A 26,462-nucleotide genomic window follows, 5' to 3' on the forward strand; every position below is an offset into this window, starting at 1 on the left:
GTCCCTCTTTGCTGGAGGGATCAGACACATTAATGAGCCCAGCCAATCAGGGACAAACCCCTAGTCTCAAAAAAACAGAACCATGCCCCGGAGTAACCCTTTGCCTCTGGTGTCTTAGGGGGAAAGCTGCCCTCTGCCGGGCATAGAGACAATAGACAGATGCAACTGTATTGACCTCAATCTCCTTCCTCTTCGTCAGAAATGCTGCCCCCTCCTGGCCAGAGACGTACGCACTGAAGTGAATCCCGCTGTGGTTGTCACTCTTGGTACATTTTGTCTCTCTGCTCCATAGTTCCCTTGTCGCTGGGTTTAACAGTCTGACTTGCCTCCCCCTGGACAAAGGGGTGATCCCCAGAGCTGGACTTCATGGGAGTGGGCAGTGCCAGCTATGCACAAACTCTCTGCCGCTGTTTCAGCCTTGTGTTGTTGAGCCGTGTAATGGAAGGCGAAGCACGCTCAGAGATGCACTGTGTAAGAAGTAGGTCTTGTTGTGCCGCCAGCCAGCCTGACAGTTACCCTCTAGCTGGGGAGTTTTTGCACAGGCTGCCAGTGCTGCTGTGTCACTGTGTCGCCACTGCGCAGAAGTAAGTGGCTGCATCTCCCAGCTGTGATTCTCTGATGTGCAGGGAACTCAGCTTCTTCCCCTTGTCGAGCTCCGCGGTGAGGTTGGGCTCCTTGGTTTGTTTCCCATTGGACACCAGAACCAGCAGGGAGACAGGCTGGCCTCCTGGTAGCTGCCTGAACCACTGCAAGCTCCCGAAATTACTCGTCTTGTAGTGGCAAGAGATGCTGCCGTTCTGCCCTTCCCGAGTGACCGCAGACAGATTCTGGTGCACCTCGGCCTGGCAGCTCCCCCCTAGGGGCAGAAGAGAAAAGACACAACCCCTAGATGACAGGGCACCTCTGCCCTGTTCACACACTGACCGGATGCAAAGCCCAGGGGAGTTTCTCTTCTTTTCCGGGGTCTTTGCATCTGGTCCACCACTGCTATTTTCCTATATTGCTGTATTTCTAGATAACCATAATCTGGGGTTAGGGGTTGGGGTTAGGAGGTTAGCCCTAGATTATTGCTGGCTGCGAGATTCCCAGAGGCACAATAATAAGAGACAGCCCCTACCCCAAAGAGTTTACAGATTAAATAGCCAAGCAACAGATGGAAGGGGAAACTGAGGCACAGAAAGGGGAAGGAACTCCAGCCGGTCAGAGCTGGGAATTGAACCCAGGAGTCCTGTAGCCCCATTCAATACAGAGAACGATGCCTGGCTAGCAAAGCAAAGGGAGAGTCAGGGAATTAGTCCTTGTCTCTTAAATCCACCAGCACCTTCAGCATCTGCTGTCGCGTCTCCTGCCCCCAGACCCAGACTTACAGGGAATGTTCACCAGCAGTAGCAGCAGGCGTGGAAACAGCTGCCAAGGTCTCCTCATTGTCCCTCAGCAAAGAAGCTGTACCGCCGGGTATTCCCCGTTCAGTACAAAAGGTTCAGCCCCCTCACAGGTAGATTTACTTCTCCCTCTGGGGCAAATTTACCAGTTCCGCCTCCTGAACTAGGAGCCTCTTTGGTACCCACAGCCGACAGCTCTGGGTAGCCTAACACAGCTGGGAAATGAATCCCAGGGGGTCACTTTGTAGAACTGCTCTGAGCAAGTGGGTGCTGTGGATGGGCGGAGCCTGGATTCCAGACACAGACGGGTTGTGGGGAAGAGCGGGGCCCCTTTCAAATTTGCATCCTTGCTGAGACTACACTTCTTTACAGCGCCATGTGAATGGCCCACAGGACTACAGACAGACCTGGCCACATTGCTTATTATAATGATGGCACAAACTGCTGAAGAGGATGAACCTTTTCCCTCCCTTGAAATGTAACCTGTGACAGGGGATGGGTCACTTGATCATTCCCTGTTCTGTTCATTCCCCCTGGTGCACCTGGCATTGGGTCCTGTCGGGAGACACTGGGCTAGATCGACCTTTGGTCTGACCCAGCATACGCCGTTCTTATGTTCTTAAATAGATTTCACTTGTCTAGATGAATAATCCGCAGGCAACTGATACACAAGGAAATGATGTTTCCTGCTGTGTGGGAATGACCGCGATTTCTTCAAAACGATCTTATAGTTGAGTGTTTGGTTATTAGAATATGGAGGAAGGAAAAAATGTCTCTTTTAATTCTCTGCAGTCTTCATGCTTCATTATCGAGCTCCCTCGCTTTCCTGACCCAGTATCTAAATAGCTAGCTAGATTTCCTGCTGCACGTCTGTTTATGCATCCATTTAGCCACCCAGCCCCAGGGCCGCCCAGAGGATTCAGGGGTCCTGGGGTCTTCGGCCGCGGGGCGGCCCCCACTTCAGCGGTAATTCAGGGGCGGGGCATCCTTCCGTTCCGGGAGCCGCCGCCGAAGTGCCTCGAAGACCCGCTGCCGGGACCCCCTGCGCCAAATTACCACCGAAGACCCGGCATTTCGGAGGCGGGTCCCGCTTCGGCAGTAATTCGGGGGCGGGGGATTTAGGGGCCCCGAAAAACTCTAGTGGGGGCCTGAGGCAAATTGCCCCACTTTTCCCCCCTCTGGGCGGCCCTGCCCAGCCCAGCCCAGCCCACTGCTTTGTTCGTCCCTCCCTCTTGCTGCACTATCTGTCTGTGCTGACACTCATCTCCGTGGCATGTGAGCGCTGAGAGTAAAATCATTTCCCACACAGGCCCGAGGGCTCTACAGGTCTTTGCACGCACGCACGCACGTACCCACCTCCCTGACAGGCTGCAGTGGGTTTTGTGCTAGTATAAGTACACAGCTGAGGGCCCAGGCTGGCTGCTGGGGAAGCTGAGCGAGCTGCACCGCTGGGTGGTTTCCAAGGACCTGGTGAAGGAATCTCCCTGTTCCCAGCCACCTGTGATCCTTAATATCATGAACTGCGGGGAACCGCCTGGGACCTGCTGGTGTTGGTGAGAGTCAGGCTGTAGCATTCGCGTTTTAGTTACAGTCAAGAGTAAGGGTGAATTACAGGGTTAGGTTTATGGTGCAATGGGAATTAAGCGTCTAGCTTCCTTAGGCTTATTTGAAATCCCAGCCCATTGACCTAGGGGATTGAATAGCCAGATGTTGAGAATACAACTCGTCCCCATAGTATCTTCTCTAATTACCAAATTTCAAACGCTCAGCTCCTGCTACTGCCTTAGAGGTGTGTAAATTTCACTTCTGTAAGGGCAGCTACAGCTGTGGAAAATTCACTAGAAACCGGCGGAGAGGAAGAGGGAGGAGTTCCAGGAAACGCAGTGGGCTCAGCTCAAATCTACCCAAAATGCAAATGTCTCTACAACAGGAGCATTGACTTGACTACGGGACAGCTGGTAACTGCAGCTTTACCCCACCACTCAAAACCGGGTATTTCTATTTCACCCCTATTTTAACTAGCGTATTTTATCCCCATTTCACCATAAATGAGTAATTTAACGGTATATTGTCCATGTGTAAAGGGATGTTTTCATTTGCATTTAATCTCAATCTGTATTTCAACAATAGGTCACTTCGTCTACATTTGTACTCACCTTTAACCCTTACTACAAATGATTCCCACACACACACCGATATAAATCATCTCCTAAACTAAGTAAAACGTATTTATAGCTTCCTAATTAAAGATCAGGCCCATTATCTTATCCAAGCGTGATGTTTAAATCAGCTCTTTAAATAAACATACAGCTGTTATGGGGAGATGTATCTTTAAGCAGCGTCAGTACTCAAGTCTTTTTCGAGGCGCTGCAGCCCGTTTTAATGCCTGTGACAGCCCCTGCAGCAGGGCTGGGAGGTTTTTGTACAGCTCTGCTGTGAGGCTCTGTCACTGTGCTCTCTGCAGGGCGCAGAGATACACCCCTGTGTCTGACAGCTCCAGGGCTGCGATGTTCAGAACTGTGGAGCTGTCATCGGACTGGGAAGAAAACCTCTCCTGGGCGAAACCTGCAGTATCGCTGAATGTGCTTCCTTTTGCTCCTCTCAGGAGGATGTACTGCGGGGCTCGGTTCGGATACTGACGGTACCAGTAGAGATAGACACCAGCAGTGTAGCTGGTATCGTAGGAACAGCTGATGGTCACGGTGTCTCCTTCTGACCTGGACACCTCGGGTTCACTGGACCGGATCGAGTCACCCACCACCGCACCTACAACAAGACACTCACGTTCAAGGACAGCCAGGTGCATTGGCAAGTCTAGGCTGGGAATTTCAAAAGAGCCCAAGGGGTTTATCCGCCTAATTTCAAACAAATTAAAGTTAGCGCAAAAATTAAGTTTAAGGATAGCAGGGGCGTTCGGATCTGCGTCAGGGTTAGGATCAAAGTTCGGGTTCTGGGTAGGAGGGGAGTTGGGAGCAGAATTCCCTGACACGTTTTCCAAAAACCCAGAGCCCGGTTACCTAGTTGTCTAAAGACCCAAAGGCTGAGAATGAAACGCGTCTCCATGGTGTTTAGACAGCGGCGGCCGGACACGCTGAGAGGTCGCTGCGAGAAGAATTTAAGGGAGAGGTTAGTGCGAGACCGGCCTAGCAGAAGAGGGAGGGGTTTCGGAAATGCGCAACTGACACAGGAAACGGACTGGGTTCTGCAACGGAAGCGCAGTTGAGAACGCGTGTGAGATGTTCCTTCCTCTGCACTTCCTGGAAGATAGATTTCTTTCTTATTTTCATGTTTATTGCACTTCTTGTCGCTATTCGGTGAGAGGGAACCTAAGGACATTGTGGGAAGACTAAGTTCTGTGTTCTGTGTGCTGGTTTTGTGGGTGTGGATTTTGTGTGTGTGTCTGTCTCTGTGTTTGCATGTGTGTGTCTGCATGCTTCTGTGTGTTGTGCCTTTGTGTATCTATCCCATTGGCCCCATGCTGGTTTACTCCAGCTAGGGGAATCCAGCCCCAATGCCAGCACGGATGATGGATACTTGTGGTGGACCTGGCCCAGTTGACTCCATCTGCCCCACAGTGATTCACCTCATTGAAGTTCAGACCCACTGTGAGTAAACTGACATTAGTCTGGGGTAACACAGTGGTGAATGAGACCCAAAAGGCTTCAAAGGTCTCGGTTGTGTGGTTTATAGCAGCCCCATCATCTGGTTTAATCATCTGTGTGGTCCTGGGCATACTACTCTGCAGTTGTGATTCTCATGAGAAAGCCCAGGGGGTGGGTTATTGTACAGGGCTCCCTATTAAACGCCTCACAGTGTGTTCCACGAGAGCACAGAAGTATGTCGCCGAGTCCATCAGCTCTAGATCCTTAATGGTTAAACTGAAGAATTTTGAGGATTTCCTGAATTCTGCAGAAAACCGTCTCCCAGCTCCATTCTTTTTAGCACTACTCTCATCGATTCGGAAGAGGAAATCCATTGTCCCTGATCGTTGCTGTCTGTACCAAAATAAGTAATAATACTGATTTCCAGTGGAGAAAGTACACTCCAGTGTGCCAGTCTGGCTCCCCAACTTTTCCAGCTGCCCTTGTGTTTGCGTGACACTGCCTTGTCCCTGGCTGAAACCTGCAGGGAAGGAAAGAGAAAAATTTCACCCTAATTAAGAATGTAAAACTATTGCACATCTACAGCCAGTCTCGTATGAGGAGAACAGAGGCCTTTTAGGACTCAGGGTCTCTCAGAAATGGAAAGGTTCTTAATGCGCATCTCGTACAAAGAGACCAGCTCAGGCCCAGAAAACAGGATTGGTTTACCCCGCTTCTAGCAAGGGAGCAATGAAGTTAGGAATAGAACCCAGGAGTCCTGAGTCCTAATCGTCCATGTTCTAGCAAGGAGACTTTGATCCCCACTCAGAGCTCGGTATAGGACCCTGGAGTCCTGATGCTCAGTCTAACTGCTCTCAACCAGTAGACTCTATTCCTTTCTCTCTCCCAGAAGTGATACTAGAAGCGAGAATTTCAGACGCCTTCTTTTAACTTGCTAAACTTCTGCTCTGGTCCCTGGAATATGAACAGAAGCCAGGAATCCTGGCTGCCAGTTTCCCCTGTTCAAATCCATTAGGTAACAGAAGCTCTAACTTTCGTTTCCCCTTTTAGCGGACACTTACTCAAAGATAGAAATGCTGTTGCTGTCCAAAGCAGGATTTCTGGAGCCTTCATGGATGAATATATTGTTTCCAGACCTTCAGGGGATCAATCTACCACAATGATAGGTGAATACAGGACGCTGGATAGAATAGAATCTTATGGTGAAGTTTCTCTCACAGAATCAAACCAGAGAAATGAAATCTGTGGCAAGACCATTTCGTCCTCTCCTGTAGACCCCAGTTGAAGGCTGTTTCCCTCACCATGTAACACAGCTAATACCCTCCGCTAGCGTTTACCCTGCCCACGGTGGCTTTGGCTTGTTCCTGTCACGTGACACATTTCTGGCCTCCAGATCTCTTTAGCAACTCAGTAGAAGCAACTTTGTTTCTCATCTTCGGAGACTAGAGCTCAGCAAGAGTCACAAGGTCGAGCAGGGTTTTACTTGTTTAAAAAGCTAACACCACCCTACCCCACCCGTCCCAGAAAGAAACTGTACATGGATCCCATTTCCACAGATCTGGTCAGAATCTCCCTGCTGACACCCCAGAGAAACATTGTGCGTGGGGATCTTTCTCCAGAGTGAAGTAAAATTAAGCCGGTTGACTCACGACCTGGGGACCTGGGCCATTGACTCCAATGGCGAGACCTCTGATTTATGCCAGTTGGGGTCGGGCCACTGAATCCAATGGAGCAACCTTGATTTACACCAGCTGATACTTTGCCTTGTTTATGCTACTGGAGTGAGGTCTGATTCCTACCTGCTGGGATCTGGCCCCAAAAGCAGACTGAGCTATTCATGGGAATTGCGGTGTGACAGTTACTGACATCTGGCTCATGAGGTTCTGGGTGTTTTGGGGGGGCGGGGATGGAGGGATGGTTCCTGGAAAAGGGTAACATTTCCACACAGTTAGTGCCCGTGCGGTTTGTTTCTCTTTACACTGATTTCTATCTGGGCAAGTTTTGTCTCCGAGTCAAGAGAAAACTGAGCACTGGATTTTGTAAAAGCCCCTCTATTAACTCACCCGCAGTGGTAACCTAAGGCCCTGTTAGCTATAGCACAGAAATACATAGCAGAATCGCTCAGTTCCAGCTCCGCAATTCTCAGACCCACGTATTTTTCCTGTTCCCTGAAGTCCAGTGAGAACCGACTCCCATCCCCGTTGTGCTCGATCCTGGCAGACCTTTGGAAGAGGTACTTCTTCTGCCCTCTGTTGCCCTGATTGTACCAGTGTATGTCATAACACGCATCTTCAGTCGAGAAAGTACAGCCCAGTGTGACAGAGTCACTTTGTTCCCCGGTCAGCTGTCCTTGTCTTCGTATGACACTGTTCTTCTCAGTACTTAGTCCTGCAAAAACAGTAGAATTGACTATAAAAATTAGCACAGCTGTGTCTGCTGTCCACTGTGGCTCGCAAAGGGCCACTCTGCAATGTATAATTATTTCTCCCTCTGTCACGGTATTTTTTCTCAATCATTTTTAGAAAGCCTCAAGCGGAGATTTTCAAAGCTGCCCACGAAATGCAGATGTTTTAAAATTAATGGGATCTGGCTGTCCAAATCCAATAGACCCAATACAGAACGGCATTTTTTCTTGATATTAAACAGCATTCCCATAAATTAGTAATTTAAAATATTTAAATCTGTATACATTGATATAACATTTTCGTCACTTTTTAGTACAAAATTTGTCTGTTTTAACTCATCAAACCGCTATATGGCCTTTGGAAGCTGATTTAAGCTGATTTATTTTATAGCCCAATAGCTTTCTTTAGCGGGAATACAAGTATTGTGGATGAGGGGAACTGGTAGATGTATCAAGATATCTTGACTTTCGTAAATCTTTGGCTACTGTCTTGCGAGACCTTCTGGTTAACAAAGGAGAGCAATAGAGCGTAGATGGAGCTGTGGTGAGTATATAAGTGAGTAACTGGTTGGAAAACCCTTTCCAGAGAGTAGTTATCAGTGTTTGACAATCATACTGGAAGGCAGGGCAGGCTTTAGGCCAATTCCACCAATTCCCCCGAATCAGACCCCACACCCAGTGGCAGTGTCGCCGGGGGAGGGGGGCAAGTGGCCAAGAATCTCTTCCCTGGCTAGAGGCTCCTTTTTAATTTTTACTCACCCTGCAGCGCTCCGGGTCTTCGGCAGCACTTCGGCGTCGAGTCCTTCAGTGTCCTTGAAGACCCGAAGAGAGTCAAGGATCCACCTCTGAAGACCAGGAGCTCCCCCTGGTGAGTACAAGCCCCACGTGTTTTATTATTGTTTTTTCCTTTTCAGTCATACCTGCTGGGACCCCTTGAAACTGTTCGAATCGGGCCGCTCTTGCTAAAGCCGGCCCTGCTGAAAGGTCATAACAAGTGGGGTCCCTCAAGGATCAGTTCTGCATCTCCTTCTTTTCAATATTTTCATCAATGATTTAGATAATGGAATAGGTCAGTGCTCTTCACTATTTTTGAAGTCGGGGGCACTTTGGAAAAAAAAAACAACCCTTCAGTATGAGAGCCAATGTGTGGGATGCGCGTGAGGGCTGGGGATGAGAGATTCGGGTGCAGAGTGGCTCAGGGCTGGGGCAGCCGGTTGGGATGGGGTGGTGAGGGCTCTGGTTGGGGGTGCATGATTTGGGTTGTGGCCAGGGATTAAGAGTTTGGGTTGCAGGCAGGCTGCCCTGGACCTGGAGCCGGAAGGCCCCCCGGCAGCCCTCTCCCTGCCAGCTGCAGATAGCTCCGGTGAAAGGGTCTCTCTCTTCCCCTGCTGGCAGGCAGCAGGGAGTTCCAGGGGAGAGGGGCCCTCTCTCCTAGAGGGAAGTTATGGAGCGGCACTGAGGGTAGACGGTAGCCACTGCTGGCTTGAGGGCCTTGCAAGGAAGAACAGTGACACAGAAAGCACACTTATAAATTTTGTGGATTCCACGAATCTGGGAGGGGTTGTGAGTGCTTTGGAGAATAAGATTCAAATTCACAATGATCTGGGAAAACTGGAGAAATGGTCAGAGGTAAATAGGGTGAAATTCAAAAAGGAGAAATGCGAAGTACTCCACTTAGGAAGGAACAATCAGTTGCACACATACAGACTTGGAAATGACTGCTTAGGAAGGATGTGGCAAATAAGGGATGTGGGGAGCACCCTTTTATGGACACCTCGTCACTCAGTTAGCTATAAAAGTCATTCTTAGTAGTGATATTCTACTTGCCTTACCGTTCAAGGGTTAAGAAGTCTCACTGAAATGCTTAGGTAAGAGGAAATGAGTTGGCACCTGGCCAAAGAAACCAATGGGAAGACTAGAAACTTTCATATTTAAAAAAAAGTCCTCTCCGTGGTATGTTTGATTTGTTCTTTCCACTGGAGAGCCAGAGCCATCAGGAATACTGTAAGAAGCTTGGGCCAGGTATGAAAATTCCTCAGAATTCATACCTAGAATTACTCGTTTGGAAAGTAAGTATGACTGGAAATGTTTAGTTAGATGTGATCAGGTTTATCTCCTTATTTTGGGCTTGTGGATTCCTCTGTACTAAAGAGAGGTACTTTTGTTTTCTTTTGTAACCTTTAAGCTGGACCCCAGGGAAGCCATTCCTGGTGTTCAATCCTTTTCAGTTGCTCTTCTAATATCTAGCAACAGCCTGATTTTCCATATTTTCTTTCTTTAAAAAAAATAAAAATTATCTTTTTATGAACATGATCGGATTCCTGTGTCTTGGAAGGTAAAGAGGTCCCTGTACATGTTATTCAGTAAGCTGCTAAGAGGAACAAAGGTTTCCAGGTTCAGCTGGGGGCAACAGCTGATTTCATTTTCTCTTTTCTTTGCTGGCTCTTCCCCGAAGGAGGGTTGAAAGAGCTTGAGGTTACCCCACAGGAAGGAATTCCCAACTGCTCCTTCCTGGGCTCTCAGGGAGGGTTGCATTTGGGTGGTGGTGGCAACGATTGGACCCAAGGCCAGAGGATCTGTAACCTTGGGAGTTTAATACAAGCCTGGAGTGGTAAGTGTTTTTAAGGTATTTGTGGGCCCCCACCTTCTGCACTCAAAGTCCCAGAGTGGGGAATCAGCCTTGACAAAGGAGTACTGCAGAAAGGGACCTGTGGGTCATAATGGATCACAGGCTAAAGCTATGAGTCAACAGTGCAATACTGTTGGGAAAAAAAACACACACACATCAGTGTGGGATGTATTAGTAGGAGTGTTGTAAGCAAGACAGGAGAATTAATTATTCCACTGTACTGCAAGGCCTCAACTGGAGTGCCGTGTCCAGTGTTGGGCACCACACTTCAGGAAGGATGTGAACAATTTGAAGAAAGTCCAGGGAAGAGCAACAAAAAAGATTAAAGGGCTAGAAAAACATGACCTATGAGGCAAGATTGAAAAATATTGGGTTTGTTTAGTCAAGAGAAGAGAAGACCATGGCGAGACATGATAACAGTTTTCAAATACTAGAAAGGTTGCTGTACGCAGGAAGGTGAAAAATTGTTCCTATTATCTTCCGAGGATAGAACAAGAAAGCAACTGACTTAAATTGCAGTAAGATTTCAGTTTAGGTTGAACATTAAGAAAAAACTCCCTGTCAGGGTCGTTAAGCACTGACATAAATTGCCTGGGGAGGTTGTGGAATCTCCCTCTTTGGAGGTTGTGGAATCTCCCTCTTTGGAGGTTTTTAAGGGAGGTTCACAAACAACGGTCAGGGATGGTCTAGAAGATAATACAGTGCCTCCCAGCCCTACAGTTCTATGATTCTATAGGAGCGTCATTTTAGTGGAGATGCTTTAAGTTAATCACACCGAAATCGCTGTTTTTAGTGATCATCTCCTCAAGAGAGCTACTGGGCAGCCTCCAGCGCTGTAGGGAAGGCGTGTTTTGGTGCAAGTCTCCTGTGTGGCTAGCCAGAAGCGGTGTAGTTGGTGTGATAAGAACAGCGGAAGTTCACGGAGTCTCCTTTTATTCCAGACACTTGGGGTTCTTTGGACTCAGTCCAGTCACCCAGAGCAGCACCTGCAACAAGACCGTCACGTTCCAGGACGTCATCTCCGCTGGGCTTGGCCCATGGACGCAGCTCACAAAGGACTCTTTAAAAGATTCGGGTGCACAACAAGACTTGAATCAGGGTGATGGTGAGGGTTATATGCAGGATCAATGTGAGGGTTTGGCTTAGGGTTAACATTCGGCTTTGGGGTTAGAGTTGAGGTTAATGTTCCATGGAATTTAGGAGTCTTAAACTGTCTCAAATGTCTTCGAAAATCCCATGTAATTACCTAGAGGAGTAAATACCCGACGGGTGAGAAGAAAACACGTCTCGATGGCTTCCCCTAGACGGGACCCTGTCTGATACCCTCCCCCACTCCTTCTGCGAAGAGGAATCTAAATTTCATGGAAAGATTTCCAATGATAAAATATATTCATATTTCCCGCCAGTAGGTAGCACTGCTCGCCTATTGATTTTCCACAACTTGCAAAGAGACCCAGACTGTACTCATGTTTTTAAACTCATACAAGTTCTCTAACTAATCACACGCAAGTATAATTTTATTTGGTGTTCGGATAGAGGTTTGACTCTAGTAAATTGGAAACCGGTAGCTGAACCACGCGTTACCCAACCACAAATAGGATACTTTTTATTGTCGTAGTGTTATCCCACATATGTCAGTAAACTGAGGTTTTCACTATTAGGATTTCTCATAAACTGGCCCCAGTTTATAATGAGAAAAGTATTTCTACGATGTTTTCTGATGACAAAGCCCATGCACTGTTTTAATGGATCTGTTTGAATGAGGATTTGAGGTTTGGGAGGAGTAACTTGAAACCAACATTCACCAGTATGTTTTCAAAAGCGCTTTCACGTCCCGTGCAGGATGCTGATTCCCGTCTCGGTGTGCTTAAAGTCTGTCTGCAGCAAGGAGAGGAGGGTTTTTGTACAGCTCTGCTCCGTGGCTCTGCCACTGTGCCCGCTGCAGGGCGCAGTAATACACCGCTGTGTCTGCCAGCTCCAGGGCTGTGATGTTCAGAACTGTGGAGCTGTCACCAGCCTGTGAAGAAAACCTCTCCTGGGCGAAATCTGCAGTATCGCTGAGATCTCTGTAGGACTTCGCTCCTCTCCGGAGAATGTACTGCGGGGCTTGGTGCTGATACTGACGGTACCAAAACAGATAGATATCACTAGAGCTGGTATCATAGGAACAACTGAGCGACACAATGTTTCCTTCTGATTTAGAAACTTCAGGCTCCCTGGACTGGACCGAGTCACCCAGAGCAGGACCTGCAGAAAGATAATCAAATCCAGAGGCAACATTTCAACTACACTTGACCCATAGAACTGGCTCTGGGTGCATTGCAATGTAAGGTTTGGAATTTCAAACAGAACTAAGGGGTTTAGGTACTTTGCACCAGAAGTTTTAAAAGTAATAGAGTAGGTTAGAGTTACGTGAAAGTTAGAGAAATTGTTTGGGGATAGGTTTAGGTTCCGGTAGAGGTGCATACGAATTTGTTAGGCGCCTTTGAAAATGAGCCCTTTTACCTAGGTGATTGAATATCCAAATAGTGAGAATCAAACCCTTGTTCATGATGTCTCCCATAGCAACCGAGTTTGACTCTTTCAGATGTTGCTGGGAAGAGGCTTGTAAGCTTCTGGTCTCTGAAAGCAGCTACAAGTGGGCCAGGTTCATCAGAAACAAGCTTAAAGGAAGAGGGTGGAGTTTGGGAAGCAGACCTGACCCGCTGGCTCCCCGTTACTCCACAGTTGACATTGTGGAAGACTGATGAAGAAGGATTGATTTGTGGGTAAGGATCTGGTCTGGGACTCAGAATACCTGGCTTCTGTTCTCAGTTTTGCAACAGACTCCCGGCGTGACCCGGTGCAAAGCAATGAACTCCTTTGTGCCTCGGTTCCTCTATCTGTAAACTCGACCTCTTGCTATTCCCTTACCTCGGGTGGAGATTAGCAGGATAAGTATCTTGAGCTGCTTAGGTATTAAGATAGGAGAGATTTCAGTACATACCCAGAGCCGTTAAGAATGACAAATAGGATTTTCGAACGAGAAATTTATTGAGTTAAATATCGGATTCAGGTAATGTCCTTTGAAATTCCCATTCAATGTTCCTGGGGTATTTTTTCTGCATTTTTGTTTCCCCACCGCTGAAAGCTAAAATAAAGAAAACGTGGAAGGTGTCAAATGGCCAAACAAACATAATTTTCACCATCAGATGTCGCTGCATTCACGTTATTTTTCCACACTATACACAGAGCATTTGATATGTAGCGCTTCTATAAAAATAAGTCAAGGTAATAACACTTTCCAAACAAGCCAGCTAAAAATCCAAGTTTTCAATTAGATTTTTTATTACACCTTGAGGGAGTTTGAAACCAGAGATTTACCTCATCACAGTTATCATTAAAGGGTATTTTGAGGGTATATTGTCCATATATTTAATTTTAGTTTACGTATTTTACCCTAATTTTTCCAAAAATGAATTTAACAGTAGTTTCAACCTATATTTTTTTCAGCCATTCTTGTTAGCCAGGTTTCAGTTACAATCTCTCTTGCTTTTTTTTTATTATTATTTTACGCCGACCACGGTATCTGGCCCATTCAGACATGAGAAAAGATGCCCAAAATTCTTCCTGATATAAGTTCTTTCCCTTTATATTCTCCAAAGCAAAGGCTGTGTTTTAATGTTGCTATTTCGAATAAGCACTTAATTTGGCGGAGGATAGAGCGTGGACTAACTAAACCAACAGCTCCATAATCACGCACAAATGTTTGTACTGAATGGGGTTTAAAATATTCAAATGTGCTGCTTGTGGTTTTTAATTTCTGCAACGTCCGCTGCAGCAAGGCGAGGCGAGTTTTTGTGCAGGTCTCCGGTGTGGCTTTGTCACTGCAGGGTGCAGTAATACACCACTGAGTCTGCCAGCTGCAGGGCTGTGATGACCAGAACTGCGGAACTGTTATTGGCCTGAGAAGAAAACCTCTCCTGGGCGAAACCTGAGATATCACACAATGTGAATCCCCTTGTTCCACTGCGGAGAACGTACTGCAGGGCTTGCTTTGGATAACGGCGGTGCCAGTACAAACGGACGCGGGTATCGCTGGTATTGTAAGAACAGCTGAGAGTCACAGAGGAGTTTCCTTCCATTCGGGACACGTAGAGTTCCCCAGGCTGGACCCAGTCTCCTAGCACTGACAATCACATCCGAGGGCATCACCTCAGCTGTACTTGGCACATGTAAATGACTCCAAGTGCATTGCACTTAAGGCTGGGGATTGCAAAGAAGTCGAAGAGATTTGGATGCCTCACTCCAAAGGAAACGAAGTTGGCATTAAGGTTAATTTTAGGATTAGGGTAAAGTTAACTCCAAATATTGGGGTTAGGGTTAGAGTTGGGGTGTGGCGGTGGGTCCTGGCCAGGGCTAGGGTTAGATTTACAATGTATTGGGATCTGGTCACCTAAATCTCTTGGGCTCCTTTAAACATCTCAACCTGTTTACCTAGCAGATTGAACATCCAAATTCTGAAAATGGAAGAGTTTTCAATGATTTATTTTATAGCAGCCAGGTTTGATTTTCCCCAGACGTTGCTGCGAACAGAATCTGCAGTTACAACTGGGGAACAAAGATCAGAAACCAGGCTGGGGGAAGAGGGAGGAGTTTGGGTGGGGAAGTGTTGATAGACCCAAGAAATAGACCGGGTTCAGTTTACTCTGCTGCGGACGTTAGTGGCGATAAGAGGGAGGGAAGAAAGCTGATCTCAGTTTCCTATTTCTGCCACCAATTCCCTTAGCAAATACGGGTAATTGACTTGAGTCTCTCTGTGCCTTAGTTCCCCCTCTGTACAGAGGAGTGATAACATTTCTCTCCTTGACCATGGGGATTATGGGGTAAATCCTTTTCAGTCACTCGGATATTAAAGTGATGAGGATCATGTAGTATTGACCAATAATATAGACCGGGATGTAGTCGGGCTCCTAACACTCCTCCTAACTCTCTCCATCTCTCATGAAATCCCAGGAGAGATTCGCGGGAAGAATTGTGTAAAATTATTAGTGTGTTTCTTCAACAGCCTTTATTGTCAGTCCGGCTGCAATGGGAGAACATTCAAATTCCGTAGAACAGTGAAAGGGTTTCAACGGCAACAAGTATTTATTCTATTCACCAGCCGATGGCGCTGCTTTGACATTAGTTCACCACACCACACTCATAGAAAGCATCGTTTTTATCGTGTGGGAACTGTACTTAAAAAAATAATGTAATACAAAGGAATGCCAGTAACCAGGGCCGGCTTTAGCCAGGGCCGGGCCCGATTCGTGGTGCATGTTGTCTCCGGGCTGCACTTCGGATTTCCGCTCTCCGGCGGTGATAGCGGGGCCCGGTGGTACAGGGGCCGCGAGGTTGCGGGGCTTCGGCCGGGAGACCAGGGCTGTGAGGTTGCGGGACTTTGGCCGCGGTAGCGGGGCGACAGGACTGGCCGCGCTCCCCCGGGAGAGCGGGACCTCGGGGTTGCGGGGATCCGGCTGGGGTAGCTCTGGCAGGGGAAGCGGGACCGCGGGGTTGCAGGGCTCTGGCGGGGGTAGCGGGACTGCGGAGCTCCGACAGGGGGAGCCACAAGGCAAAAGCTGACATTAACATTGTTTCAATCTGTGTGTCACTTGACATGGTGTATTCATTGTCACCACAGAAGGGAAGGGCTCTGCATAGACGGGAAATTGCCCGGGCATCAGTACAAAATGTTAAATAAAATTTGCTTTAAAAATTAAACCTGGAGCTTTGTCATCTTGTGTCATCATTTCTATTTCTTAGCTTTCAGCTATTTCAGTGAACTCTAAAGCTTTCAAACTGACTGTTTCCTATCTAGTATCAGAGGGGTAGCCGTGTTAGTCTGGATCTGTAAAAGCAGCAAAGAGTCCTGTGGCACCTTATAGACTAACAGAGGTTTTGGAGCATGAGCTTTTGTGGGTGAATACCCACTTCGTCACATGCATCTGAGGAAGTGGGTATTCATCCACGAAAGCTCATGCTCCAAAACCTCTGTTAGTCTATAAGGTGCCACAGGACTCTTTGCTGTTTCCTATCTCACATTGTATCTCTCTAATCTCCTTCATAACCATTATTGACTTTTTTCCATTTTAATACTATCCCATAGTATCAGAGACAGTGAGAAAAATAGCAAATAAAGGTACATGACTATCTTTCCTGTCTCTATAGAGAATGACAGCTATACATGCATCTGTCTCACATAGAGAGATATGATGTATTCCCTCCAGCCACAGTCAGCTTTAGGAAGTGCGGGGCCCAATTCGAACAGTTTTGAGGGCCCCCTGACAGGGATGACTAAAAGAAAATGTAAAAAAACATGTGAGGCTTGTACTCACTGGACAGTGCTCAGAGTCTTGGGCAGCACTTCAGCGAGGAATCCTTCACTCGCTCTAGGTCCTTCGCTGCACTGAAGGACCAGCAGCCTGCAGAGCCAGAGCAAGCGAAGGACCCACCACGGAAGTGCCTCTGAAGACCCAGAGCGCCGCCAGGTGAGTCAAAATTAAAAAGGTGCCTGTAGGCAGGGAAGGGATTCTCACTGGGCCCGATTCGGGAGAATTGGTGGAATAGGCCTAAAGCGGGCCCTGCCAGTAACCAGACCAATCAGCCCTCATATGATTTTTTCTTCCATTTGAATACTCACTTCACTTTGGTAGCGTGGTACACCATAGCGTCATCCCAACACAAGCAGCCCAGCATATGTGAAAACAACGGGGAGTCCTGTAGCATTTTAAAGGCTATCAGATTAATTTGGGCATAAATTTTCATTGTTTTTGTGCATACAGATTACCTCTGATACTTGCCACCATACCCATTTTCACATCATTTTAAAAATATTTCACCCACATTTTCCCACAAATGGGATTTTAAACAGTATTTTTTTCATATTTTACTCATTCATTTTCACCCTGATTGTACCAGAAATAAGGATTTCAATTTTATTTGTTATCTGGATTTTTATTCTCCTATTTGCACACCACAGTTTAGTACAAATTAGCATTTTCCTTGTCCCACACTACACACGTAGAGCCCTTTATATTCTCCAAGCCTGACAGCTGAATGTATCTCTTTAAATACTTAACTCTTGGAAGTAGCTAGAACAAATAAACTGACGTCCCCTAGTCATCCGAAAATATATGGTATTCGGTATATAGCAGAAGGAGTCCCCTCCAGAGATCTGCAAGCAGCATTAATCTCTGAAAATTTAGTGCACCAGGGAAGGGAGGGTTTTTGTACGTCTGTCCTATGTGGCTCTGTCACTGTGTCACACCCAGAGCGCAGTAATACACCGCTGTGTCCGCCAGCTCCAGGGCTCTGATGCTCAGAGCTGTGGAGCTGTCAGTAGCCTGGGAAGAAAACCTCTCCTTGGCGAAATCTGCGGTATTACTCTCATCTCTGGCTTGCTTCACTCCTCTAAAGAGAATGTACTGCGGGGCTTGGTTGGGAAACTGACGGTACCAGAAGAGATAGACGTAGCCGGTAGAGCTGGTATCATAGGAACAAGTGAGGGTCACAGCGTCCCCTTCTCTTCCAGAAAGGTGGGGTTCCCTGGACTGGACCGAGTCCCCCAGCGCAGCACCTGCAACAAAACAATGAAATTTAAGGGCATCATTTCACCTGTACCTGGCCAGCAGAGGCTCATTGCGGTGTGAGACTGGCAATTTCAAAAAATCTTAAGGGATTCATGTTCCCGATGGCGTTTAAAATAAGGTTAGGCCAGGGTAAAGGCGTTGCCGTTCGGTTTATGGCTAGGTTGAGGGTGTAAGGGTGAAGTGGAGAGTTCCGTTCCAGATAAGGTTAAATGGTAAGTAGGACTTTCAAGTTCCTTCGGTTATCAGAAACGCCAGCTTGTTTACCTAGGCGATTAAATAGCCAAATGCTGAATACATAATACGTCTCCATGATTTTTTCCTATTGTGATTAAGTGAGACGCTGCAGATACCGCTGCCAAGAGGAATCTACACTTCATGGCTCTTCAGTGAAGGCTCTCGTGAAGGCGGGAGGGGTTTAGGGAAACTGAACAGACACAGGAAACGTGGTGAGTTGTGTTCAGTCTGCAGGTGACGAGGTGGTGACACTGAGGGGAGAAGAGTGAGCTGGTGGCTAAGGCTCTGGGCTGAGATACAGGAACCCTGGCTTCGATTCCCTCCCTGCTTTGCTACAGACCCACTCTGTGACCCCGGGCAAGATAGTTAATATCTTTCTGTGGCTCCCTTTCCCTACCTCTACAAGACAGATATAGGACCATCTTTCCCTCACGGCTGCATCGTGAGGCTAGATAATTTGAGGCACTCTGATATCATTCAGAAGAAGCCCATGCAAGTAAATAGATTTTTTTAAAATTAAGTCTGAAATGTTCAGAGAAATTAAGAGTTGGGTGCCTAATTCACCTGGTTTCCTTTGAACTTCCTCGTCGCATTTTAAAACAATTATTGGAATGTTTCCCCCCGCCCGCTGTGTGTCTGTGTGTCCCCGTGTCCCCTCCTGGTTAAAATACTTTTGCCAAATAGTTTTCGATTATCAAACCTCTGTTTGCCCCCAACATACATACAAAGCATTGCTTTAATCTAGGTTATTATTTAAAAGTAATGCAAGGAAACAATAGTACTTTAACAAACCACGCTAATATACAAGTTTTCTTGTAAGTTACCTAGAAAAACCTAAGGCTGACAGAGGATGGTGTCCCTAGAGCCTGTTAGTCAGAAGTTGGAAATGGTCAACAGGAAATGGATCACTGGATGATTACCTGTTCTGTTCATTCCCTCTGGAGCTCCTCCATTGGCCGCTGTCGGATACTGGGCTAGACGGACCACTGGTATGACCTAGTCTGGCCCTTCTTATGTTTGCACAGGAATTTGCTTTTGGGAGGAATCGGAAGATATCCCTTGACACCACCAAAATTACTACAAATGATGAGTTTCTTCACAGTATAACAAAGCTGCCAAAGGCCCCTGCTTCTAAATCCATTTACAGAAAGGAGAGAGGGTTTTTGCACAGATCTGCTATGTGGCTCTGTCACTGTGCCCTCTGCAGGGCGCAGAGATACACCGCTGTGTCTGTCGGCTCCAGGACTGTGATGTTCAGAACTGTGGAGCTGTCATCGGCCTGAGCAGAAAACCTCTGCTTGGCGAAATCTGCAGTATGATCGTATGTGTTCCCCTTGGCGCCTCTCTGCAGAATGTACTGCGGGGCTTGGTTGGGATACTGGCGGTACCAGTAGAGAGAGAGGGAACTGGAATAGCTGGTAGTGTAGGCGCAATTGAGAGTCACAGAGCCTCTTTCTACTCCGGACATTTGGGAGTCCTTAGAGTGGACCGAGTCACCCAGCACCGCACCTGCAACACAAGGATTAACCTAATGGCATCAATTCAATTGCACGTGGCCCAGGGAAAGAGTTTCGGGTGCTGCACTTCAGGCGGGCACTTCAAACGCGCTCAAGGGATTTCGGCGCCCGACCCCAAGTGAATTGAGGATAAGGTGAGGGGTAGAGTTGAGAGTTAGGGTAGAGGTTTGGGTTAGGAAAAGTTTTAGAATTAGAGATGAGTGAGAGTTGGGCGCCTGGTTTCCTTAGGATGCTCTGAAGAGCCCTAGACACCTTACCTACGTGAATAAACAGCCAAATGCTGATAATGAAACTCGCCTCCATGGTTTGTCCTCTAGCGACCGAATCTGAGGTTCTCAGCTGTTGCTGCTCACAGGAAAATTAACTTCACGCCTCTGAAAGCAGCTGCAGGCGGGGAAGGTTCATCAGAAACCAGCCCAAGGGACGAGGGAGGGGTTTGGGATTTGAAACAAGCTGGGTTCAGGCTGGTCTGTAGCCGACAGCGGACTAATGAGGGTTTGTGGTTAGAATGCTGTTTAGAGCCCTGATTTCCTGTTGCACTACAGACTCTCTGAATGACAATGGACAAGTCTCTTAATAGTTCTGTGCTTCTTTTCCCCTGTATGATGATCGTCATGTTTTTCTAGCCCATTTTGGCATTGTGAGTATAACTGTCTCGAGTGTCTCCAATTCTGTTGTAATTGGGGGTGACATTAGCACACACAGATCGAGTAGGAATGAAGTCTGGGGTTTTCAAATGAGAAATGTAATGGGATTTTCGTGCATAGCCCCCTTAGCCTCCTTTGAGATTCCCAGACAAAATTCTTGGAAGAATTGTTTTCAGTTGCTTTTGTTGACTTCTGATTTAAAACTGAAAATAAGGATATATGGAAGGATTTCACATTACAATGTGTATTTATACTTATCGCTACTAGATGGCGGAGACACAGAAGCTTGCTTTAATTATATTTTTCAACATTGAGGGCAATTAGCAAGTGGAACAATTTACAGAGGGTTGCAACTTTTCAAGCAAAGTTGGATTCTACCCCCGAAAAGATGCTTTGTTAAACAAACAGGAATTAATTCATGGAAGTACCATGGCCTGTGTTGTGACAGATATGGTGAATTCTTTCAATATCCTTGAAAAACATTACTGATTTCAGTTTAAGTATCTCACGGGGTTCCATGTATTAAATGCAAATTTTACTAATTATTGTAGACGATGATTGTATATAACCTATGTAGGGGAGAGATGTGATATGGGAACTGAGTGTTCAGAGGTTTGTATGGAACAAAATGCCAGACCAAAAAGGACTTTGGAAACAAAAAATGTTGAATGTTTGCCTGGGAAACATCTAGGGGAAGGTGAATGCAAATTCCCCAAACAGAAACTCAGCCTTTTAAAGCTCTAGTCTGAGGAGTAAGCTTGTGTTTGATGAACTATTAGCCAGGCTGGATAGGGAGAGTGTCCCGAGCCGCAGTTTGCCAGAAGCTGGGAATGTGCAACAGAGGATGGATCACTTGATGATTCCCTGTTCTGTTCATTCCCTCTAGGGCACCGGGGACTGGCCACTGTTGGCAGACAGGATACTAGGCTAGATGCACCTTTGTTCTGGCCCTTCTTATGTTCTTATCACTTATGACATGCGGGTAAGATTAAAGACCCAAGCTATATAAAGGAAAGACAAAATTATTTGTTCTGGATCTGTGGCAGGTATGACCCATGTGGAAAAACCCAGTGGTTGTGGGGTTAGACACTTAGGCTGGAATCAGGGACTACTCCTGAGAAGCCTTTTCGCATGTGGGTGAGTTGTTTGTTCTAATGTGGTTTTTTTCAATGTTTGTTGTTGTTTTTTGTAATGCTTTCACCCTGGAAATACATGTGCTATTAGAAACAGCTGCCTGGCAACTTTTAAGTGTGGCAAGTACGATGTTCGAAATCTCTGGAGAGAAAACAAGGTACAGGAGTCTGGCCTCTTGGGCTGTCTGTCTTGCTTGGGGTAATACAGTCTAGGCAGGGAACTGAACCACTGGATCAGGCAGAGAAGAGAGAGGTGGATCTAGGTGATCAGTGGGTCCCTTCTGGCTTTATAATCTATGGTTTAGGATTTCTGTTTGGGGGTTTTATGGAAAGAGTCACATCAAACCAAGACCATCCCCCCTCCCAAAAAAAGTCTCTGCTGAAATGTTGTGACGTGTTCTGAGGGGCTTCAGTGCGCTCCTAACCTCCGCTGCGGCTGCGCCTGGGAAAGGTTAGTCAGAAACCCGCCTAGTGGAAGAGAGAGGAGTTTGGGGGGCTCTTAACAGACACAGGAAACAAGCTGTGGTCAGGGAAGGCTACAGCTGAAGTCGCAGGTGGTGCATGGAACAAAAGTGGGTTTATAAACCGGTTTCTGCTCGGGGACTGAAGATGCGGTTCGGTTCCTAACTCTGCCACCGATTTCCTGTTTGTTTGCTCTCCGACGAGCCAGGAAATGGCTCTGTGCCTCTCTTTTTTTATATGTGAAATAGAGATTGTAACTTCTCCTTGTGCCAGGGGGAGTATGAGGATAAATACGCAGCGGCGCTCAGTAGCGACTGGGAAGGGGGTTGCACAACTACAAAGCTTGTTTTTAATTGAATGAAACCTGAAATTGTCCAAGGAGCAGTGCGAGCATCTAAAGTCTCTTTTCAATGTTTCAGACTAAATTAAATTATTGAAATACTTGTTTCCCTTTGTTTGGCCTGTTGTTCTACCACCGTTGTTGTCTCCCTTGCTAGATATTAAAAGGAAGACTACCTAGAAGGATTTCAAATGATAATAAGCCTTCATACTTTTTCAGCAGTCCATGCAGCTGCGTTCACAGTCCTTTTCACCATTCACGTGGAAGGCATCGTTAATACTATAGGGACTGTTGAGATTTCTTGACGCACTCATATATCCTTGGGGTTGGGCATGAACATGTTTATCAGCAATCAATGCCTGGGCCTATCATTAAAAAAATGTAATGGGATGAGGATTCCAACTCCGTTAATCTCCTTTAAATTGCCCAAACAGAATTCCTGAAATAATTATTTTAAATTATTTTCGTCTTTCCCCTGCTGCCTTTGCCCTCAGCCTCAGTTTAAGCTAAGACCTATAGAGAATGGAAGTGTTTCAAAAGACAGCCTATGCATCCGATGAAGTGGGCTGTAGCCCAGGAAAGCTTATGCTCAAATACACTTGTTAGTCTCTAAGGAGCTACAAGTACTCCTGTTCTTTTTGCCGATACAGACTAACACGGCTGCCCCTCTGAAACGTGTTTACATTGTCTTCCAGCAGATGGCGACGCTTTGTCATGTTAAGAGTTCGTGTTTCTCAGCATATAGTCTCGGAAATAGTGTCTTGCAATTAAGTAGTTTCCAAGCAAATTTATTCCAAAATGCACCTGCCTTTGCAACCGGAGCATTGATTTGACTCTGGAAGAGTATCTTCAGTTTTACCCCCACCACTCAAAAATGGGTATTTCCAACAATTGCCCCATCATTTTAACTCTCCTATTTTACCCTCATTCTTCATAAATGAACAATTTAACAGCATATTTTCCTTTTTAAAGGAAAATTTTCATTCGCATTTTATCTAAATTTGTATTTTCAGCAATAGGTAACTTCATCTACATTTGTACTCACCTTTAACCCTTGTTTTAGTACAGATGATTCCCACACACACACTACACCGATATAGATCAACCCAGGAAAAGAGGTGTTAATAGTTTCCTAACAAAAGATCAGGCTCATTATCTTACCCAAGGGCGATGTTTAAACCAGCTCTTTAAATGAACATTTAACTTTTAGGGGAGTTGTATATTTAAGCAGCGAGAATACTCTCTCTCGTTCACGGCGCTGCTGCCCGTTTCAATGCCCGTAACATCCCCGCAGCCGGGTTTTTGTACCTCTCTTCTAGGTAGCTCTGTCACTGTGCCAGACGCAGGGATATACCACTGTGCCTGCCAGCTCCAGGACTGCGATGTTCAGAACTGTTGAGCTGTCATCAGCCTGCGAGGAAAACCTCTCCTGGGCGAAGCCTGCGGTATCATTGACAGATCTGACTTCCTTCGTTCCTCTCTGGAGGATGTACTGCGGGGCTCGGTTCGGGTACTGACGGTACCAGTATAGATAGACACCAGCAGTGCAGCTGGTTTCATAGGAACAGCTGAGGGTCATGGTGACTCCTTCTGATCCAGACACCTGGGGTCCAGACACTTGGACCGGATCGAGTCACCCAGCACTGCACCTGCAAAAAGATACTCACGTCCAAGGATATCCAGGTGCATTGGCAGGTCTAGACTGAGAATGTTAAGAACCCAAGGGGTTTATCCGCCTAATTTCGAACCTATTAAGGTTAGCGCAAAAATTAAGGGTAAGGCTAGTAACGGTGTTCGGATCTGGGTCAGGATTAGGATCAGGTTCGGGTTCTGCGTAGGATGGGAGTTGGGAGCCGAATTCCATTACGCTTTTTCCAAAAACCCAGAGCCCAGTTACCTAGTTGGTTAAAGACGCAAAGGCTGAGAATGAACCGCGTCTCCATGGTGCCTCAGACCGCGGCACCCGGACAAGCTGAGAGGTCGCTGCGAGAAGAATTTAAAGACAACTTCTCTGAAGGACTGGGAGAGGTTAGTGCGAGATCAGCCTAGCAGAAGAGGGAGGGGTTCGGGAGGGATAGCTCAGGGGTTTGAGCGTTGGCCTACTAAACCCAGGGTTGTGAGTTCAATTCCTGAGGGGGCCATTAAGGGAACTGTGGTAAAAATCTGGGGATTGGAGGCGGTTGGACTAGATGATCTCCTGAGGTCCTTTCTAACCCTAATAGTCTGTGAAATGCGTAACAGACACAGGAAACGGGCTGGGTTCAGATTAGTCGTCAGCTGAAGCTCAGATGAGAACTCGTGGGACAAATTCCTTCCTCTACACTTCCTGGAAGATCGGTTTATGACTTTGTCTTTGTTTATTACTGATTTTCCTTTTTATTGTCCTGCTTGTTGCTACTTGGTGAGACCTGAATTAAATACACTGTGGGAAGGCTTAAAAGCTCTGTGTTGTGTGTGCTGGTTTTGCAGGAGTTGGTGTCTTTCTATTTGTCTGTATGTTTGTGTTTGCACGTGCGCGTGTGTCTGCATGCTTCTGTGTGTCGTGCCTTTGTGTATCTGTCCCATTGGCCCCACGCTGGTTTACTCCAGCTAGGAGAGTCCATCCCCAATGGAAGTACAGCTGATTGATACCTGTGGTGGACCTGGTCCAGTTAACTCCATCTGCCCCACAGTGATTCTCCGCAGCTAAGGAGCAGATCACTGTCGGTAAACTGGCATTAATCTAAGGTAACACAACGGTGAATGAGGCCCAGAAGGCTTCATAGGTGTCAGGCCGTGTGGTTCATACCAGCCCCACCATCTGGTTTAACCATCTGTCTGTGTCCTCAGGATTAAATTCTGCAGTTGTTAATGGTGATGAGAAAGTCAAGGGAGTGGGTTTTTGTACAGGGCTCCCTATTAAACTCCTCACAATGTGTTCCATGAGAGCACAGAAATACATCGCCGAGTCCGTTGGCTCTAGCTCTTTAATGGTTAAACTGCAGAAGTTTGAGGATTTCCTGAATTCTACAGAAAACCGTCTGCCGGCTCCATTCTTTTCAGCGTTACTCTGAGATATTCGGAAGAGGAAATCCATTGTCCCTGATCTTTGCTGTCTGTACCAAAATAAGTAATAATACTGGTATCCAGTGGAGAAAGTACACTCCAGGGTGACAGTCTGGCCCTTCAGCTTTTCCAGCTGCCCTTGTGTTTGTGTGACACTGCCTTGTCCCTGGCTGAAACCTGCCGGGAAGGAAAGAGAAAAAGCATGAATTAAGCATGTAAAGCTATTGCACATCGACAGCCATTCTAGTGGGAGGAGAACAGAGGCTTTTTAGGACTCAGGGCCTCCCAGAAATTGAAAGATTGTTTATGTGCATCTTGTACAAAGAGACCAACTCAGGCCCAGAATACAGGATTGGTTTACCCCGCTTCTAGCAAGCTAGCAGGGAAGTTGGGAATAGAACCCAGGAGTCTTGAGTCCCAATCGCTCACTATACCTTGCTTCCCACTCACGGCTGGGCACTGGACAGAGAAGTCCTGATGTTCAGTCTAGCTGTTCTCAGTCACTAGACTCTATTCTTCTCCCAGAGGTAGGACGAGAAACCAGAAGCTCAGAGCCCTTCTTCTAACCCGCTAAACTCCTGCTCTCCTCCCTGGGCTATGAACAGAACCCAGGAATCCTGGCTTCCAGTTTCCCTCTGCTTAAGCCCACTAGGTAATAGAAGTTCTAACATCTGAAGAAGTGGCTTTTTACCCACGGAAGCTTATGCCCAAATAAATCCTTTACTCTTTCAGGTGCCACCGGACTCTATCAGAAATTCTAACATTCGTTTCCCCTTTTAGCGGACACCTACCCAAAGACAGAAATGCTGTTAGTGTCCAAAGCAGGATATCTGGAGCCTTCATGGTTAAATACATTGTTTCTAGACCTTCAGTGGCGAAAGTCAGCACAATGACGCGTGAATACAGGAACCTGGACAGAATAGAATCTTATGGTGAAGCTTCTCTCACAGAAGAAAATCAGAGAAACGAAATCTGGGGCGAGACCATTTCGTTCTCTCCTGTAGACCCCAGCTGGAGGCTGTTTCTCTCACCATGTAACACAGCTAATACCGTCCGGTAGCGTTTACCCTGCCCGCTGTGGCTTTGGCTTGTTCCTGTCACGTGACGCCTTTCTACCCTCCAGATCTCTTAGCAGCTCAGCGGGGGCAGCTTAATTCTGTTCTCCTTCATCTTGGGAGACGGGAGCTCAGCAAGAAACACGAGGTCGAGCGGGTTTTTACTTTTTTCAAAGGCTAAAACACACACACGGAACTGTATGGATTCTGTTGCCACAGAATTGGTCAGGACTCTCCTTGCTCACAGCCCAGAGAAAAACTGCGAGGGATTCTTTCTCCAGAGGGAAGCAAAGTTAAACCCATTGACTCACGACCTGGGGATCTGTCCCATTGACCTAGGGTGATTTACCCCACCGAGGGTCTGAATTCAATGAGGCAACTCAGATTTACACCAGCTGATAC

At 46.8% G+C, this 26,462-nt stretch overlaps 4 gene segments (V, D, J or C); all 4 read right to left on the minus strand.

The window, feature by feature from the left end:
- Positions 1-291: 291 nt before the first annotated feature.
- Positions 292-1,649, minus strand: LOC115642366. The segment is given in 2 exon segments: positions 292-856; positions 1,368-1,649. Coding segments are annotated over 2 exon segments (354 nt in total).
- Positions 1,650-3,483: 1,834 nt separating this feature from the next.
- Positions 3,484-26,050, minus strand: LOC115642332. The segment is given in 4 exon segments: positions 3,484-4,148; positions 4,400-4,484; positions 5,194-5,377; positions 6,046-6,121. Coding segments are annotated over 3 exon segments (570 nt in total).
- Positions 17,268-18,933, minus strand: LOC115642359. The segment is given in 2 exon segments: positions 17,268-17,614; positions 18,782-18,933. Coding segments are annotated over 2 exon segments (336 nt in total).
- Positions 18,929-19,839, minus strand: LOC115642361. The segment is given in 2 exon segments: positions 18,929-19,370; positions 19,636-19,839. Coding segments are annotated over 2 exon segments (366 nt in total).
- Positions 26,051-26,462: the final 412 nt, after the last annotated feature.

Source organism: Gopherus evgoodei, unplaced genomic scaffold, assembly GCF_007399415.2.
Source record: "Gopherus evgoodei ecotype Sinaloan lineage unplaced genomic scaffold, rGopEvg1_v1.p scaffold_39_arrow_ctg1, whole genome shotgun sequence".
Lineage (NCBI taxonomy): Eukaryota > Metazoa > Chordata > Testudines > Testudinidae > Gopherus > Gopherus evgoodei.